The following is a 15,708-nucleotide window of genomic DNA, read 5'->3' on the forward strand; positions in this document are numbered from 1 at the left end:
GACCTCTATGCTCAAACAAAACCCATTAGACACAATTGAATAAAAATAGAGGGAAAATATAAAAAAAAATTATTAGGCATAGGAGTAGCTGTGTGGTAAGTAGCTTGCTTACCAACCACATGGTTCCGGGTTCAGTCCCACTGCCTGGCACTTTGGGCAAGTGTCTTCTACTATAGCCTCAGGCCGACCAAAACCTTGTGAGTGGATTTGGTAGACGGAAACTGAAAGAAGCCTGTTGTGTATATATATATATATATATGTATGTGCATATGCTTGCATGTCTGTGTTTGTCCCCACAACATCGCTTGACAACCGATGTTGGTGTGTTTACGTCCTCGTAACTTAGCGGTTCGGCAAAAGAAACTGATAGAAGTACTAGGCTTCCAAAGAATAAGTCCTGGGATCGATTTATTCGACTAAAGGTGGCGCTCCAGCATGGCCACAGTCAAATGACTGAAACAAGTAAAAGAGTAAAAGAGTAACAGTCCTCAAAGATTTAGAGCATCGATTCTAATTGATGTAAATATGTACTCACAGTTGTAGGGCTATTTTGAGAATCTTTGAGTGTAACATTCAGTTCCTGAGTCTTGGCGTTAATCAAATTTTGCAATGGCACTATAACACTGCCAACAAACCTGTAAATAGAAAATATAAATTGTTTCAATGTTTCTAACCACTTAATTTTTATAAAACTTTTGCAAATTAATCCCATGTTTTGCAATTTTATTGAGAGTTGGGTGAAACACCCTGAAGTTTCCGAATTTAAAATGTATTTGAAAAAAAATTACATAAAGAAATTTAACAAAATAACTTAAATATCCTAGTTGATATTACTAACATCCAAGATTATATTTGGTAGTATTAAAAATAATTTTCAAATTTGTAACCTTTATCAAGGGTAAAATAAATTGTTAATGAAAAATTACTTTTTTTAAAGTAAATGTCCCGTCTTTTATAAAACTTTTATTATCCTTGTATGAAAGTCATGAGCTGATTGGAATATTAAGTTATTTTACCATGATGGCTACATAAGCTATCTTTTGATGCAAAATAAAATCTGTCAAGATATCAATCATATTGTATAGAAATAACCAGACATTCCAATATCAGAACTTGGTTTAACCCTTTCATTCAGATTACACTGTCAAATGTAATGCTCATTTATTCAAATTGTTTGGAACTTATATGTTATCTCTTAGTTTCACAAATTCAATGCTGGGATTGTTTATTCTTAAAATGACATTGTAGGATAGATGTGAGAGGTCAGATCTGGTTGGTTTGAACATAAAATAAGTAGAATATTTGAGCCTGATATGGCCAGCTTAAATGCTAAAGGGTTAATAATAATGCCTTATCTGATATCAACCTCTTGAACATAAGTGTTTTTCTAAAATGGCAATTCAGATTGTCTGAAATCCCACCAACCATTTTTTTTTAAAATCTGAAATCAGGATCAACCATGAAAGCTATGGTTACAAATGCATCTTAACTTAAAAAAAAAAAAAAAAAAAAAAACTCTCACTGCCAAATTCAGCAAATATGACATCAAGGAGGATTCATTTTATTTCTTCTCTTTCTACCCCCATTCAGTAAAACACAAAATCCCACAAACAATTGTGAGAGAAATACCCTTTTGTTCCTCTTGATGACTGTTTACACTACCCTAACTTTCCAGATTACTTAAGGTAACATTTAAGTCTAGATAATGTCAGAAAAATAATCACACCCTTCCTTGCAGTGTCTGATCCTGGAATAACTTTTCTTCTGAGAGTATCATCCCCTTTGCATCTAACCTGTTTTGTCAGTGATTTCAGCTCCATGGCAATTTTTTTTTTTTTTTTCAATTTTAAAATATTATTCTCCAAATTTTATTTTTGGGACCCTCTAATATATTTTATTTTACTTACATATTAAAACTATCAAGATTGCTATTTTTAAACTTCTATTATCAAGTTCATTTGCATCTGTGTTGTTGTTCAACTCCAGCTAAGTTCTAATCGAGTTTTGCCATAATCAAACTTGTTCCAATGTGACCATCCTGTTTTTCTTCAGGGTATGCAGAAAGATTCATTATTCAATGTCTCATTTGCTAATTTAAAACTGAAAATCACCTTCAATCAAACTCATCATCAAAGACATTCAAGTCATTTCATTCCTGCACACATACACTGTACTTTGAAATGTTTTATATCAAAACAAAATTGAGCTTGTCACTCATCTACTGTAGATGAATGAGGCTAGTACTAAAGCAGTGTGTGGAGCCATCCATGCTACAAGGTTATAAGTACACTCTTTGAGGTCACCAATATGGTTTACAAACTTAACCAGAAAATGCTTTTAATTCAATTTTCTCAGTTCGCTTTGCTTAGCAGATGTATGAAAAGCCCTTTTATCTCAGTGACCAGTACACTATTTCTGATTAAGTAGTTCAGCAGAGTGATCCTTTTGGTCTTGTACTGGTTATATTGGATATCAATGGTGTTGCTAGGTTGGGGCCTGAATTGGATTCAAGTGTCTGGTATTTTGATAGTGTATGGTTGCAGGAGGGAGTGGGATGGGCTGGATAGGGTCCTCAGTACAGTGAAGTTGTTTATTGAGGAACTCAGTCATAAGAATCTTTAAATTAATGATTCTAAATGTGAACTTTAGACACATCAGTCCATGGTAGATCTAGTCACTAAATATTTCAACACCCTCTTGGTCCAATTCCTAGGTAAGCTTGTTTCAGAATCCCTTGGACAATTTGTAAAGCCCCAAACATTTGGTTTTCATATTCTCTACCCCATTTTTTTTTTCATGCTTACTCCACTTTGGTGAGAAAAATTCACTTTTTCAACATGGACTCACTCCAAAGGCAGATGGGATGACATTATACTATTATGGAAGGGATCTGGCTTGTTTTCCATAGCAGCATATATCAATTTTAAAAATTGAGACAATTTTCAGGTAAAGCCTATTTTCAACTGTTTTTGAATAATCTGATCAATATTCAATGAGTCACTTTCCACAAGTGCTAACTTTCAACACTTTTCCTATGGATGAACATCAGTGGTTTACTTGGCCTGGATGGGTTCTACATCTCTATTGCTCTTGGAGTTGGAACTGATGTATATAAGGCATTGAGTTGTCATTGTGACAAGCCCCTTGTTTCCCAGAGCTTTCATGGATTATCACGTCAACTGAATGCAGGTTGTTTTGCTCATCACTAGGATAAATCTAACCGTAAAATGAGCCGAAGTCAGAGTAAATATCTCCTTAATTCTGGAGTAGTGGGATTGTCAAGGGAAAAGGCTCAAGGGTTGAACTCTTTGGTCATGAGCTAGAGGTCAGTGCCACTTACAGGGTGCAACATTAATAAGCCTTTTGCCTCGTTACATATCCTAAATGCTACAGCAAAGGTAGGAGCTACTGTATGGAACAAAATTCTGAAACACTGTACTTTTGGATGAATTAATTTGCAATCTGTGGCATTGAAGATATCTTGGAGAGCCTGGCTGCTGATAATGAAGTTTTTGCCATGAATTTATTTCAAATTAACTCCAGAGAATTGGTGGGGTGGGGGTTGGAGAGTAAAACTAGTTGATGATTAATTTAACAAACTTGTAAAATTTATGCAAGAATTACTTTTGGTTCGCATATGTAACAACTAAATTACTCCACAACTAACATGATAAATCCACCCAGTCTACTCTATGAAGTAGTTTGTAATACAAAGAGTATATAGTTATAAAACCCCATGCCAAAAATAACATAACAGAGACAGAATTAACCAGCTCTTCTCTGTTGTTATGAGTCCCAGATAATGACAGACACATGAGTTTTGATTATTCAAGAATGTTACCATAAGTTAATGAGGCTACAAATTAAAAGTTCAAGTCACATATATTTAGAGTGCTGACTATGCAGATTACTTCGCTAAGTGCTCATCAATGGCTTATGTATTATAGACACAAAATAGACTGGTCAGATTTATTTTGAATTTGAGATGCTGAGGTTCTGGGATATTTAAAAAAAAAGGGTGAAAATTGAATAAAAGAAAGAATGCAAGCTAAGGCATGAAATTTGGGAAAGCAAAGTTGGCTGATAGAAATTAAGATTATTCAACACCATCCACAATGAAAATAATGATTGGCCAAGAGATGGCAACGACAGAAATTTTATCAACTAATGTTGGTCTATGATTTGAAAATGAAAGTGGAACAAAAAAAAATATAACTTTGGAATGTGGAAGGTGTATATTTACAAATTCATGTAAACTACATAACGGAAATAATTGCACAGAGCACAGATAAAAGATTGGAAAATTGTCAAAGTGACCATAATAGTCTAAAGGAGTCCAAAACTAAATGACAAATATAAGCTCACTATTTTTATTCTTATAGCAACCAACTGGTTGTCAAGAGATAATATGCTTAATTTCCTTCAATGAAAAATATTTTATCTTTCATTATAAATTTTCCTACATTTAATCATATTTTTATATAAGGTATAACAGCATGGGTGACCATATAAAAGTATTTGTAGTAAATAATTGTTTTCATGGGATTGACAGAGGGAAAGACTTTCTCACTGTATCAACAATTCTTCTAGTGCTAGTAGCAAGATTAATTCATCTAGACCACACTGTAAAATTGTTTGAGATAGGAAGGACATACAGTTATAAAACTCATACCAAAATAACATCATATAGACAGTAACAGGAGTTGGTCTTTCAGTTTTGCTATGTGTGTTAGATGATAACAGACAGCAATGAGTGGTGAGGTGTTAAGAGAGCCATCCATGGAAAAGCAGATGTAAAATGGTGATAATATTAATGTTAAAACAAATGTAGAACTGAGGAAATGGGCTAAAATCAGTCACTAAAACTGACAATGCTGTGACAAAGTTCATGTAAACATCATTTTCACAACTTTAAACATAAATTGTATTTTTACCAGTGAAAATATTTACCAAAATTCCAAACAGTGATGAACCAAACCCTTAAGTTAGCTTCAAATATTAGTTATTTGTTCAGTTATGTCAACAAGGTTTGAAAATAAATATATATAGCAACTGTATTTCATTTCTCACAGATAAAATATATTTAAGCTTCAGAAATAGACCAGTTTTAGAGACTCTCACTTTCTTGTTGACCATCTAGTTGGTAGGACAGCACCCTATTAGGGTTTCCCCAAATTTATCAAATGAAAAGGAAAGTGAACTACTATCAATTACAGATCTTCTTGAAACTGAAATTACATAATATGCTTGCTTTCTACATTCTTATCTTACATAGCAAGTAGCATTTCTCTTTTCAATATTTCATTAACATGTGTGATGGCAGGCTGCCAGAATAGTTAGCATACCAGACAAAATGTTCAGCAGCATTTCCTGTCTTTATGTTCTGAGATCAAATGCTGCTGGAGTCAAGTTTGCCTTTCTTCCTTTTGAGGTTAATAAAATAAGTACCAGCTAACACTGGGATCAATGTAATCAGCTTGTCCCTTTCTCCCCAAAATTGCTGGCCTTGTGCTAAAATTTGAAACCAATATGTCATTATCATGTCAAAATAGCATTCCTTAATTTAGAAGTCTTTAAAATGGTGCATAAACATAGCATTGTATCTAAATAGTAACTAACTTTAAGAGAAACCTCTTTTTCACAGTGTACTCAAGTCGCTTTTACATCAATAGGTTGAAACACCAAAATCATTGATTATTTTGTATTTCTATTTAGAACAGTTGATACAATGGATTTTTAAAATAAACGACAGTGACACACCTTAATATTTATATCTTTTCTAGCAAATTTTATAGATTTAAATTGCGTAAAGAAAGCTTGTGGGAAGCTTTAGCTAACAAAAAATTTTAACTCTCTCTCATTTTCCTTTCTACTCTAGGCACAAGGCCCATAATTTTTGGGGAGAGGGCCAGTTAATTAGGTCAACTCCAGTATGCAACTAGTTTTCATATTGTAAGCAACACCTTAAGACAATTGAGCTAAAGTCTTGCTCTGAAGTAATTCAGCTTTTTCCACTAGCAGATGATACCTTTGTAATGTTAGCTTAATTCCAAGAATAAATATCTAAAGCTACTAAAGTATGGTTTCAAAACTGAGACCATATATTTGTTGGAGATTATTGCAATCCCTACAATAAACAAGATCCTTTCTTCACAACAGCTGTTTGGATTGACACTTAAATAAGTATAAGTTAATAATTTTATTGTTAACATGAACTAAACAAATAGAACAAGTGTGTTTATTGATATTTAGTTTAGTTGAATATACCAGTTGGAGATTAAAGATCAAGAATATTTATAGTTTAAAGAAACCCAAGAAACCAAAAAAAAAAAAAAGAAGAAACCCTGTCTATTAGCATTTAAACCCAAATATTCTACCTAGTTTATGCCAGATCTAGCCTCTCACACCTACCTTACAATGTCATTGGAAAAATAAATAATTGTATCATTGAAATCCTGAAGCTACAAGATAATGGAGGATTAATTCAAAACAATGTAAATAAATAAGCATTATAACTGACAGAATAGCCTGAAATGCTAAAGGGTAAAAGATTATTATGAAACTTATTAGCTAGATGACAGTTTAGTTATTTTCATGGAAGGCATTATTGTTAATTAAAATGTACATAACATATGAAGATGTCAAATAGTATTTTAGAATATTTTAGTAAGAATAGTGACTGTAACAAATTCCATGCCTTCAGGTTGAAAGTAGTTTTAGTTTCTTGTAGTTAATGAAATTGTTAAACAGGGTATAACACTGAGTTTCATCAATTTTGACGTACAGACAAAACTGACATTTGGAGATGAAAAGGAAATTTGATTCAAGAGACATTTGTAGGAGTGGGAGGTTTTCTAATAAAGAAAGCTTTGTAGGTTTATTTTCACACTTAACACTTAATTAATGTTACCTATTAATAAAATTTAAATCAAACATTACTGAAAACCAGTTAAACCCCCCCCACCCAAATCCTCATAATTTGTTTTACTATATTTTTCTGCATTTTTTACAATCACAGTTTCAAACTATAGAAGTTGCTGCTTTGGAAGTACATGTTCTGGAAGAACGCTTACATACTGACGGATTTTTATGTATGCTAGCCACTCATACAAAATGAAAGTAGAAGCTGGATCTATTTTTATATTAAACAGAGCAGTACCGTATCAAGGGCAGAGTTGTAAATTCAGTATCTGCCATAAATGCAATGTGGTATTTGTGGTGTTTGGGCTGTGACGAGCTATGTGTTGTGGTGGAGAGGGGTGAGGCAAACAGAGGTGAAGCCAGACCGGAAGGGTCAAACCGGAAGGGTCAGATTGGAAGTCGGCGACACGCGGTCGAAGGCTAACACGTAGGGCCAGTGAGGAAACAGCGACGTTACGAGAAAGACGTGTTCCGATTAGGAGCGATCGTGTACTCCGCTGCGGTCGGCAAGGTAAGGTCCAATGCTTCATTCTGTCCTTTTGCTTCTTGTTGTCTTCTTCCTCCATTGCACCACAAGCTATTTCGGCCCATAAGAAAAAAAAAAATTATGTGTGCAGTCAGGATTGCTAGTGACATAATTAAGCCGTTTTGCAGCGACACGGACGTAGTCGCATGGCTAAAGAAGATGAAGCTAGTCGCAAAGCTCCAGGGAATATGCGACTTGGCAAGCTTTCTACCGCTCTACTTAGATGGTCCGGCATTGGCGCTATTTTTAGAGATGGAAGAGAGGGACCAAGTTAGCGCGGAGAAGATAGAAATCCGCTTGATGGAGGCCTTCGCAGAAGGGATGTTCGAGGCGTACGCTCGCCTGGGGAGAGCGAGGTGGACCGGTGAACAGGTTGACATGTTTGCCAACGAACTTAGGAGGTTGGCTAGACTGGCGGTGTACGAGGGAGAATCGCTGGATCAAACGGTAAAGTTGGCATTTGTGACTGGGTTTCCTGATCACCTGTCGGTCGAATTGCAGAAACTGCCGGACGTGAGTACCATGCCAATGGCGGATATAATATCGAGAGCTCGTATGTTAGTTTCCTGTCGTATGTCGTCACCGCTGGTAGCAGCGGCGACAGCAGTATTGAAATAAACAAAAATTGCTTATATGCAATGCATCTAAGTTTACATACATGTCAACTTGCATCTTTGTATATAACAGCAAATTTTTGAACAGTTATCATGTTACTAACAAGGAACTACGTTGACAGTAATTCATTACTCTGCACTTGAGGCCGTGTTTATTCAAAGACATAGCATATGGAGTCTGTAGGAGGCTAGTTATAAAATAAATAGGTTAGCAAAAAGCATGTTAAGTCTCATGAAAGTACACATGCATATGTACAGACACACACACACACACACTAAAGTAAATGGCTACGTGATTTAAAAGCATTACTGTTCAGCTAAATCATCATCATCGTTTAACGTCCGCCTTCCATGCTAGCATGGGTTGGACGATTTGACTGAGGACTGGTGAAACCGGATGGCAACACCAGGCTCCAATCTAATTTGGCAGAGTTTCTACAGCTGAGCTATTTAAAGTTTATAATTACTGTATAGAAATATGTCAAGAAAAAACAAAAACAAACAAACATTTCAGCCAACAGAATTTGTTAATATTAGGAAGGGTGACTTAGAAAAGATAAATTGATATAGTGATTGGGGCCATTTGCTATGTATACAGTTACTGATACAAAGAAACTCTAATATTTCAGGTGACTGAATAATCAAGTGTTAACAGTTTGTATTGTTTCCTTAAGAAAGGACATAAAGCACTGATTCAGTTCATTTAACGGGTGACAACTGAAAACTTTGTTTAACGAGATAAATATTGACAGTGTTAGGATTAAACCTTTGAATGAACGACTTAGAGAAAAGCAATACAACTATTGGTAGTGTAGTTTAGTGCCCTAGTAGCTCTTTGCTTGTTGAAGGCCAGTTTTGTTTTCTGGCTCAATAGAGCTAAACCCCTACTTCCAGGAAAGATACAAGTAGTTAAGATTTGGTGTAGTCCTTCCTTCTCTTATAAAGCATTGTAAGGGAAAACTAGAATCATAGAAGTAAATTTAATTATAAAGTATCCTGAGCTAACATAAACAGTGTTACTAAACTAAGTGGAGACTAATTAAGAACTATCAACACATTAGTTGCTTAGCTGAATGTAATTGCATAGAATTGACTAAATGCTTGAGGTGTGAAAGGCAAAAGGTAGTTAACTACAAGATTTGAGAAAAAAAAAAAAAAGTGCATCAGTTTATAAACAAAGAAATGAGCTTACTTAACCCTTTAGTATTCAGATAACCAGGACTATAACTATCAATATTTTCTCTTTTATTTATTTTAAAGCAGTAAAATCTGAATTTAGGGACACTTGATCACTATTTTTAGCAGGTTGAGGGACAACATAGGGGCTTCTTCGTTGGTTCAGCCATTAAATTTTGATGAAGCAGAGAAAAAGACTAATAAACAAGGACTTTCAGATTTAATACAGAGGATTTTCTTCTGAAAGTAGTTTAGTCAGTCAGTTAGTAAACCTTAACAGAAAGCTTATCTTTCTGTTCAGAGGACAAACACTCCTCACTTCCTTCCTATGACCCTTATAACAATTCCATATACACCCTCTTAATGAGTGACTAATTTACATATTCATTCTCCTCTTGACAATAACAAACTTTCTATTCTGGAATTTTGTTACTTTCCATTTGCAGTTATGGCATTCAAAATTCGTCACTGTGCCATCATCATGCCAAATCTTAAAATATTTTTTCTTATTTTGAATTTCAACTTGTCAGAAATATTTATCTTAGTGTGATATCTTATCTATATCACAAAGATATGGAATCACAAACAGCTAAACATTAACAGTAAACATTGCTGTGTCTATACTGGTATGAAGTGAAAAGATATGACTTGACATCATCATAGTTTGAGTAAGCTCTTATTTAAATTAATGCCCTCCAAGACAGGTCAGAGAATCATAATTTGCTTATAGGTTTCATTTTTGCCACAGTTTCTACAGCTAGATGACTTTCCTGTTGCCAACCACTTCACACAGTGTATTGGGTATATTTTAGCATGGAACCAATAATAACATCATCGTCGTTTAACGTCTGCTTTCCATGCTGGCATGCATCGGACAGTTTGACTGAGGGCTGGCAATCCAGAAGGCTGGACCAGGCTCCAATCTGATTTGGCAAGGTTTCTACAGCTGGATACCCTTCCTAACGCCAACCACTCTGAGAATGTAGTGGGTACTTTTTACTTGCCACCGGCATGAAGGCTAGTCAGGTGGTACTGGCATTGACCACACTTGAATGGTGCTTTTTACGTGACACCAGCATGGGAGTCAGTCAGGTGGCACTGGCAATGACCACGCTCAAACGGAGCTATTTACGTGCCACTGGCATGGGACCAGTCAGCTGGCACTGGCCAAATCCATTTCTCTTATTTAATATAATATCATTATTTACATAATCAATCTACTAAACATTTCTCTGATGTCAAAACTTCCCAGAACGTTTGATCTAGATGATAAAACTTAAATCAATACATTTTTAACATCGTACACAGACATCAAAATAACTGATGATCCAATGTGGCAGCCTCTATGTGGTCACTTAAACTTGATAGAAACAGCAGCCAATCACCTTACTATCTTGCAAAGAATATACTGGTTACTGCTGTCAAAGCTACAATATGCCTAAAAAATTGGAAATGTCGTGGCTGGAATGCTTGATCAGGATTTAGTTGGGGCTAAGCAACAACATTAGCTGAAGGTAAGGAGCAAGACTTAACAAGTCTTAGACTTAAAGAAAATAATAAAAGAAAAATATTTGACAAGTGGACAAAGAACTAAGACTAACATGTTTAGAACTAACATCAAGCAATTTATATTATTTCCATTCTTTTAGGTTATTACCTAACCTTTGACAACATTTACAATTTCACCACCAAAATATAATTAATTTCTTTCAATAATTAGGATGAAAATAACCAAACTAAATATTTCAGTTTCAGAAATAGCCTCAATACTAAAAAAAATATTTCAACAGTTATAAAAAAAAAAAAAAAAAAAGCAAAACAAGTTAACTGGTTGGTTAATGAAAGAGAGAAAAATTCAACAGGGATGTTGGATGAAGTGGAATTGAATAAATCATTCTGGAGATTTATAAAAAGCACCAATACTAGTGTGTGTGTGTAAATATAACTTCAGGAAAAACAATGAAAATAAAAGAGAACTTTAGACTAAATGTTTTTACAGTAGTGAGTTCTGTTTCTGCTGGCTGTGAATACAGCTCTATTAGATGTCAACAAAATTCCAGCAAGGAAGAGTGAGAATTTGTTAGATTTAAATTCTTTACTCTACACTGCAAACATGCTCACTAAATACTCTGGACCAATCGTGGCCAACATAGACCATCAATAGTTTTCCAGATTTTATTCTAGCGTCAAAATAGCTAGGATTTTCACACAAATAGGATTTTCTATAAATTTTATGAGATATATTCAGTATAAGTTAATAGGAATGTATCACATCATCATCATCATCATCTAGTGTTTTAAATCTGGGTTTTGTCTCTTAACGGGGGTGGCCGGATCTACCTCAATGCTATAGCAACCGAGGTAGGCAGGTGCAACCCACCCCAACGTTTGGGCTGGCTGGTGCTCATTCTCCTTGGCTATCATGAGGCCTTTTTGGAGTTAGATTTTCTCCAGGGAGCATGCCTTTGCTTATCCCCAACCTGTTTCCCCCCCTCATCCTCACAATGTCTAACTACATGTATTGTACTACCATTTTAATTGATGTACATTTCTCCATGTGAAGGTGCATGGCTCAGTGGTTAGAATGTCAAGCTCGCAATCATAGAGTAGTGAGTTCATTTCTAAGACCAGGCTATGTGTTGTGTTCTTGAGCAAGACACTTTATTTCATGTTGCTCCAGTTCACTCATCTGTAGAAATGAGTTACGATATCACTGGTGCCAAGCTGTATCAGCCTTTGCCTTTCCTTTGGATAGCAACGATGGTATGAAGAAGGGAGGCTGATATGCATAGGTGACTGCTGGTCTTCCATAAATAACCTTGCCCAGACTTGTGCCTCAGAGGGGAACTTTTAAGAAGGGGGTCTTTACTTTTCACATTTCTCTGAGATACCTACCTGCAAAATAGCAATTTTGTTATCTGGGTTGTTAGCTTACAACAAATCTATTGTTCTATTAAGGACACTAAATCTATTGAAGGCCATGAAGAAGCCTAATGTAACAGCTCAAGCTTCTTGAAAATAGTAGCTAGATCACCCTCAGATCACACTTTGCCATTTTTAAAAAGAGAAGGATACACACACAAATATAAAACTAGATACTCCTGAAAATGCCGGATGGTTAGAGCTGGAACAACTTTGCTTGATCTGGGTTGATTTAGAGATAAACAACAACCAGATCTATTCCATTGGCTTAATGCACCTCAAAGCAGCTATTAGTAAAAAGTCTTCAAAATATGAATAAGAAGTATTTAGCAGATTTAGGATCAGTATGTCAACTTTTCAGTTCTATTTTGATTTCATATCAACTCCACTCGCCAAGAAAACATTATGCCTTGGACACAACAAATTTCTAGTCAAGACAAAGATCCAAGAAAATAAGGATGTACTGTAGTATCATCATTATCGTTTAACGTCCGCTTTCCATGCTAGCATGGGTTGGACGATTTGACTGAGGACTGGTGAAACCAGATGGCTACACCAGGCTCCAATCTGATTTGGCAGTGTTTCTACAGTTGGATGTCCTTCTTAAAGCCAACCACTCAGAGAGTGTAGTGGGTGCTTTTACGTGTCACTCGCACGAAAGCCAGTCAGGCGGTACTGGCAATGGCCACGCTCAAAATGGTGCATTTTATGTGCCACCCGCACAAGAGCCAGTCCAGGGGCACTGGCAACGATCTCGCTCAAAAATCCCACGAAGGCCAGCCAGGCAGCACTGGCAACGGTCACACTCAAAATGGTTTATTTAATGTGTCACCCGCACAAGAGCCAGCCCAGGGGCACTGGCAACGATCTCGCTCGAAAAATTTCATGTGTCACCCGCACAAGAGCCAGTCCAGGGGCACTGGCAACGATACTAATCAAATTTAAGTGTAACTCATTTGCATAAATTGAGATCAAATCCTCCTGAAACTAATTTTAATTGATCTGAAGCAGGAATGATTGTAATATTGAATTATAATGGAAACTTTACCACTGTAGTTTATTCTAGCACTAGAAAGGAAGCTAAATGCAATAACCTCATCAATGTTGAGATAAACTACATTGAAGAGTTTTCATATTGAGAAATTCTACTCAGTTAAGTAATCCTGGAAGGTTTTAAAATTTATATTGCAGTAAGCAAGCAGCTAAATTTCACTTCAACAAAATGAAAGAATTTTGTTCAAATTTTAAAAGAAGTATAATATTTCAAAATCCTTTTGAAGGTCAAATAATTGAAAAATCTTGATTCTAATAATTTCCTTTATAAAAATACTTTCTGCATCATACTTAAATAGTTTGGTTAAAAGTGAAATTGAATAAAAAAAAGAGTTTAAGAAATACTTACTTGTTGCGCCCAATCTTTTCATAATCTTTCACTGTAACAACTAATTGATCATTGGGTGCAAGAGGAACGCCTTTCAAGTCAAATTCCAATGTCTGAATAAAAATAAAGTCAAATATAAACAATGGATATATTTAAGTTTCAATTTTATTTTTAGTCAGTTTTTTTTTATATATATATTCTTTCCTTATTTCTATTTGCATATGAATTCTCAGACAAAAACTGACTGCCTGCCTGCCTTATTATTATTATTATTATTATTATTATATATAACACTGGCCTCTTACCCCTAACATTCCTGCTCAGTCACCATCTACTTCTCCCAACCCTTTATTCCATCATAATGCTTGCATAACAAGGGGTTATATCAAATCTATTGGTATCCAGTAGCTTCCAATCACCACACTTTCATTTTTATTAACAACCATCATGCTTTCTTACTATTAATTATCTCTACAACTTTCCATCATTTGCTCTCTGTTGCTACCACCTTCATCGTCTTCATTATAGTCTCTCTTCCATTACTCCCTCCTCTACAACACTGTCATTCCAATTACATTTCTCTCATTGTAACCTTATTTTTTTCATCCTCTCACCTTAGTTCATCATTTCATCATTCATCTCTTCTATTCACCCTCTTGGTTCTTGAACAAATGGACTCAAACTTAGAATTCTTTAGTCTGGTGAGGTACAAGGCAACATCAATAGAGTTGATGCCACAATAAAATGTACTCTTTATAAAAGTAGTTGGAGAATAAGTAAATATAGTGTAAGGTTGAGAGGACTCTTTAGTTTTGTCAAAAACCTGACAGCTTTGCTAGTGCTGGTACCATGATAAAATCCAGTACAATCTTTAACTTTTTAGCATTCAGATTACACTATCAAATGTAATGTTTATTTATTCACATTGTTTTCAATCAATCATACATTATCCTATAGCTACGAGATTTTGATGATGTGATTGTTTATTTTTAGAAATACATTGTAGTGTAGGTGTGAAAGGCCAGATCTGGCTGGTTTAAACATAACACAGGTAAAATATTTGGACCCAATAAGGCCAGTTTAAATCCTAAAGGGTTAAAGCAGGGCATGTTAGAAAGGACATTCAGCCATAGAAACAGTGCCAGAAATGGAATGTACAAGTGAGACACGATCCTCTGATCCTTCGAAAAAGGCAGTAAATCTGAATAGAAACAAATTCATATTGTGATAAACCCAGCCAACATAAGCCCCCTTGGAAAGTAGACATAAAATGATGATGATGACCTGATAATTTATAATATATTATTGCTAATTTAAGGAGTAACATTAGTATAAACCAGTGTTTCTCAACAGGGGTCCATATAAGATTTTGTGGGGCCCATGCAACAAAATAGTAAATTGAGGATCCACAATAGTAATTTAAGGGCCCCTGAAAGAAGTTTGCTTAGATGTGTGTATTGGTATGTATTGCATGAAACAGGTTTCTTTCTCTGGTATTTTCCATAGTTCAACTTACGCAAATTAGTATGAAAAAAACAATAAGGATTTTAAAGAATAAAAAGTTTTGAATGGTACAACAATGCACTATAATACAAAAAATGGACTATATACCTGTTGTAATTTGGTTATCTATAGTCTGATGATATTTCGAAATAAGAAGATCTGAAGAAGGAATTGTAATTCAGAAATATCATCGGACTATAGATAACCAAATTACAACAGGTATATAGTCCATTTTTTGTATTATAGTGCATTGTTGTACCATTCAAATCTTTTTATTCTTTAAAATCCTTATTCTTTAAAAGGCAGACTGTATGACGCATGCGTACGAACAACCATGCTACATGGCAGTGAAACATGGGCTGTAACTGCTGAGGACATACGTAAGCTCGCAAGGAATGAAGCCAGTATGCTCCGTTGGATGTGTAATGTCAATGTGAATACCCGTCAGAGTGTAAGTATCTTGAGAGAAAAGCTGAACATTAGAAGCATCAGTTGTGGCGTGCAAGAGAGACGATTGCGCTGGTATGGACATGTGGTGAGAATGGAGGAGGATAGCTGCGTGAAAAAGTGCCACACCCTAACAGTTGAGGGAACCCGTGGAAGAGGTAGGCCCAGGAAGACCTGGGCTGAGGTGGTGAGGCAAGACCTTCGTACATTGGGCCTCA

The 15,708-nt window shown here is 35.4% G+C and overlaps 1 protein-coding gene across 7 annotated transcripts in view; it reads right to left on the reverse strand.

Annotated features, from left to right (window-relative positions):
* LOC106876851 (myoferlin) overlaps positions 1–15,708 on the reverse strand; it is a 204,650-nt gene that overhangs the window by 138,994 nt on the left and 49,948 nt on the right. For all 7 annotated transcript variants that reach the window (XM_052965716.1, XM_052965717.1, XM_052965718.1 and 4 more), the window contains exons 3-4: positions 13,562–13,653; positions 536–635 (exon numbers count right to left, since the gene is read on the reverse strand). In XM_052965716.1, coding sequence (XP_052821676.1) covers positions 536–635; positions 13,562–13,653 — 192 coding nt within the window. The remainder of the gene's footprint in view (positions 1–535; positions 636–13,561; positions 13,654–15,708) is intronic.

This window comes from Octopus bimaculoides, chromosome 2 (genome assembly GCF_001194135.2).
Source record: "Octopus bimaculoides isolate UCB-OBI-ISO-001 chromosome 2, ASM119413v2, whole genome shotgun sequence".
In the NCBI taxonomy this organism is placed as follows: domain Eukaryota; kingdom Metazoa; phylum Mollusca; class Cephalopoda; order Octopoda; family Octopodidae; genus Octopus; species Octopus bimaculoides.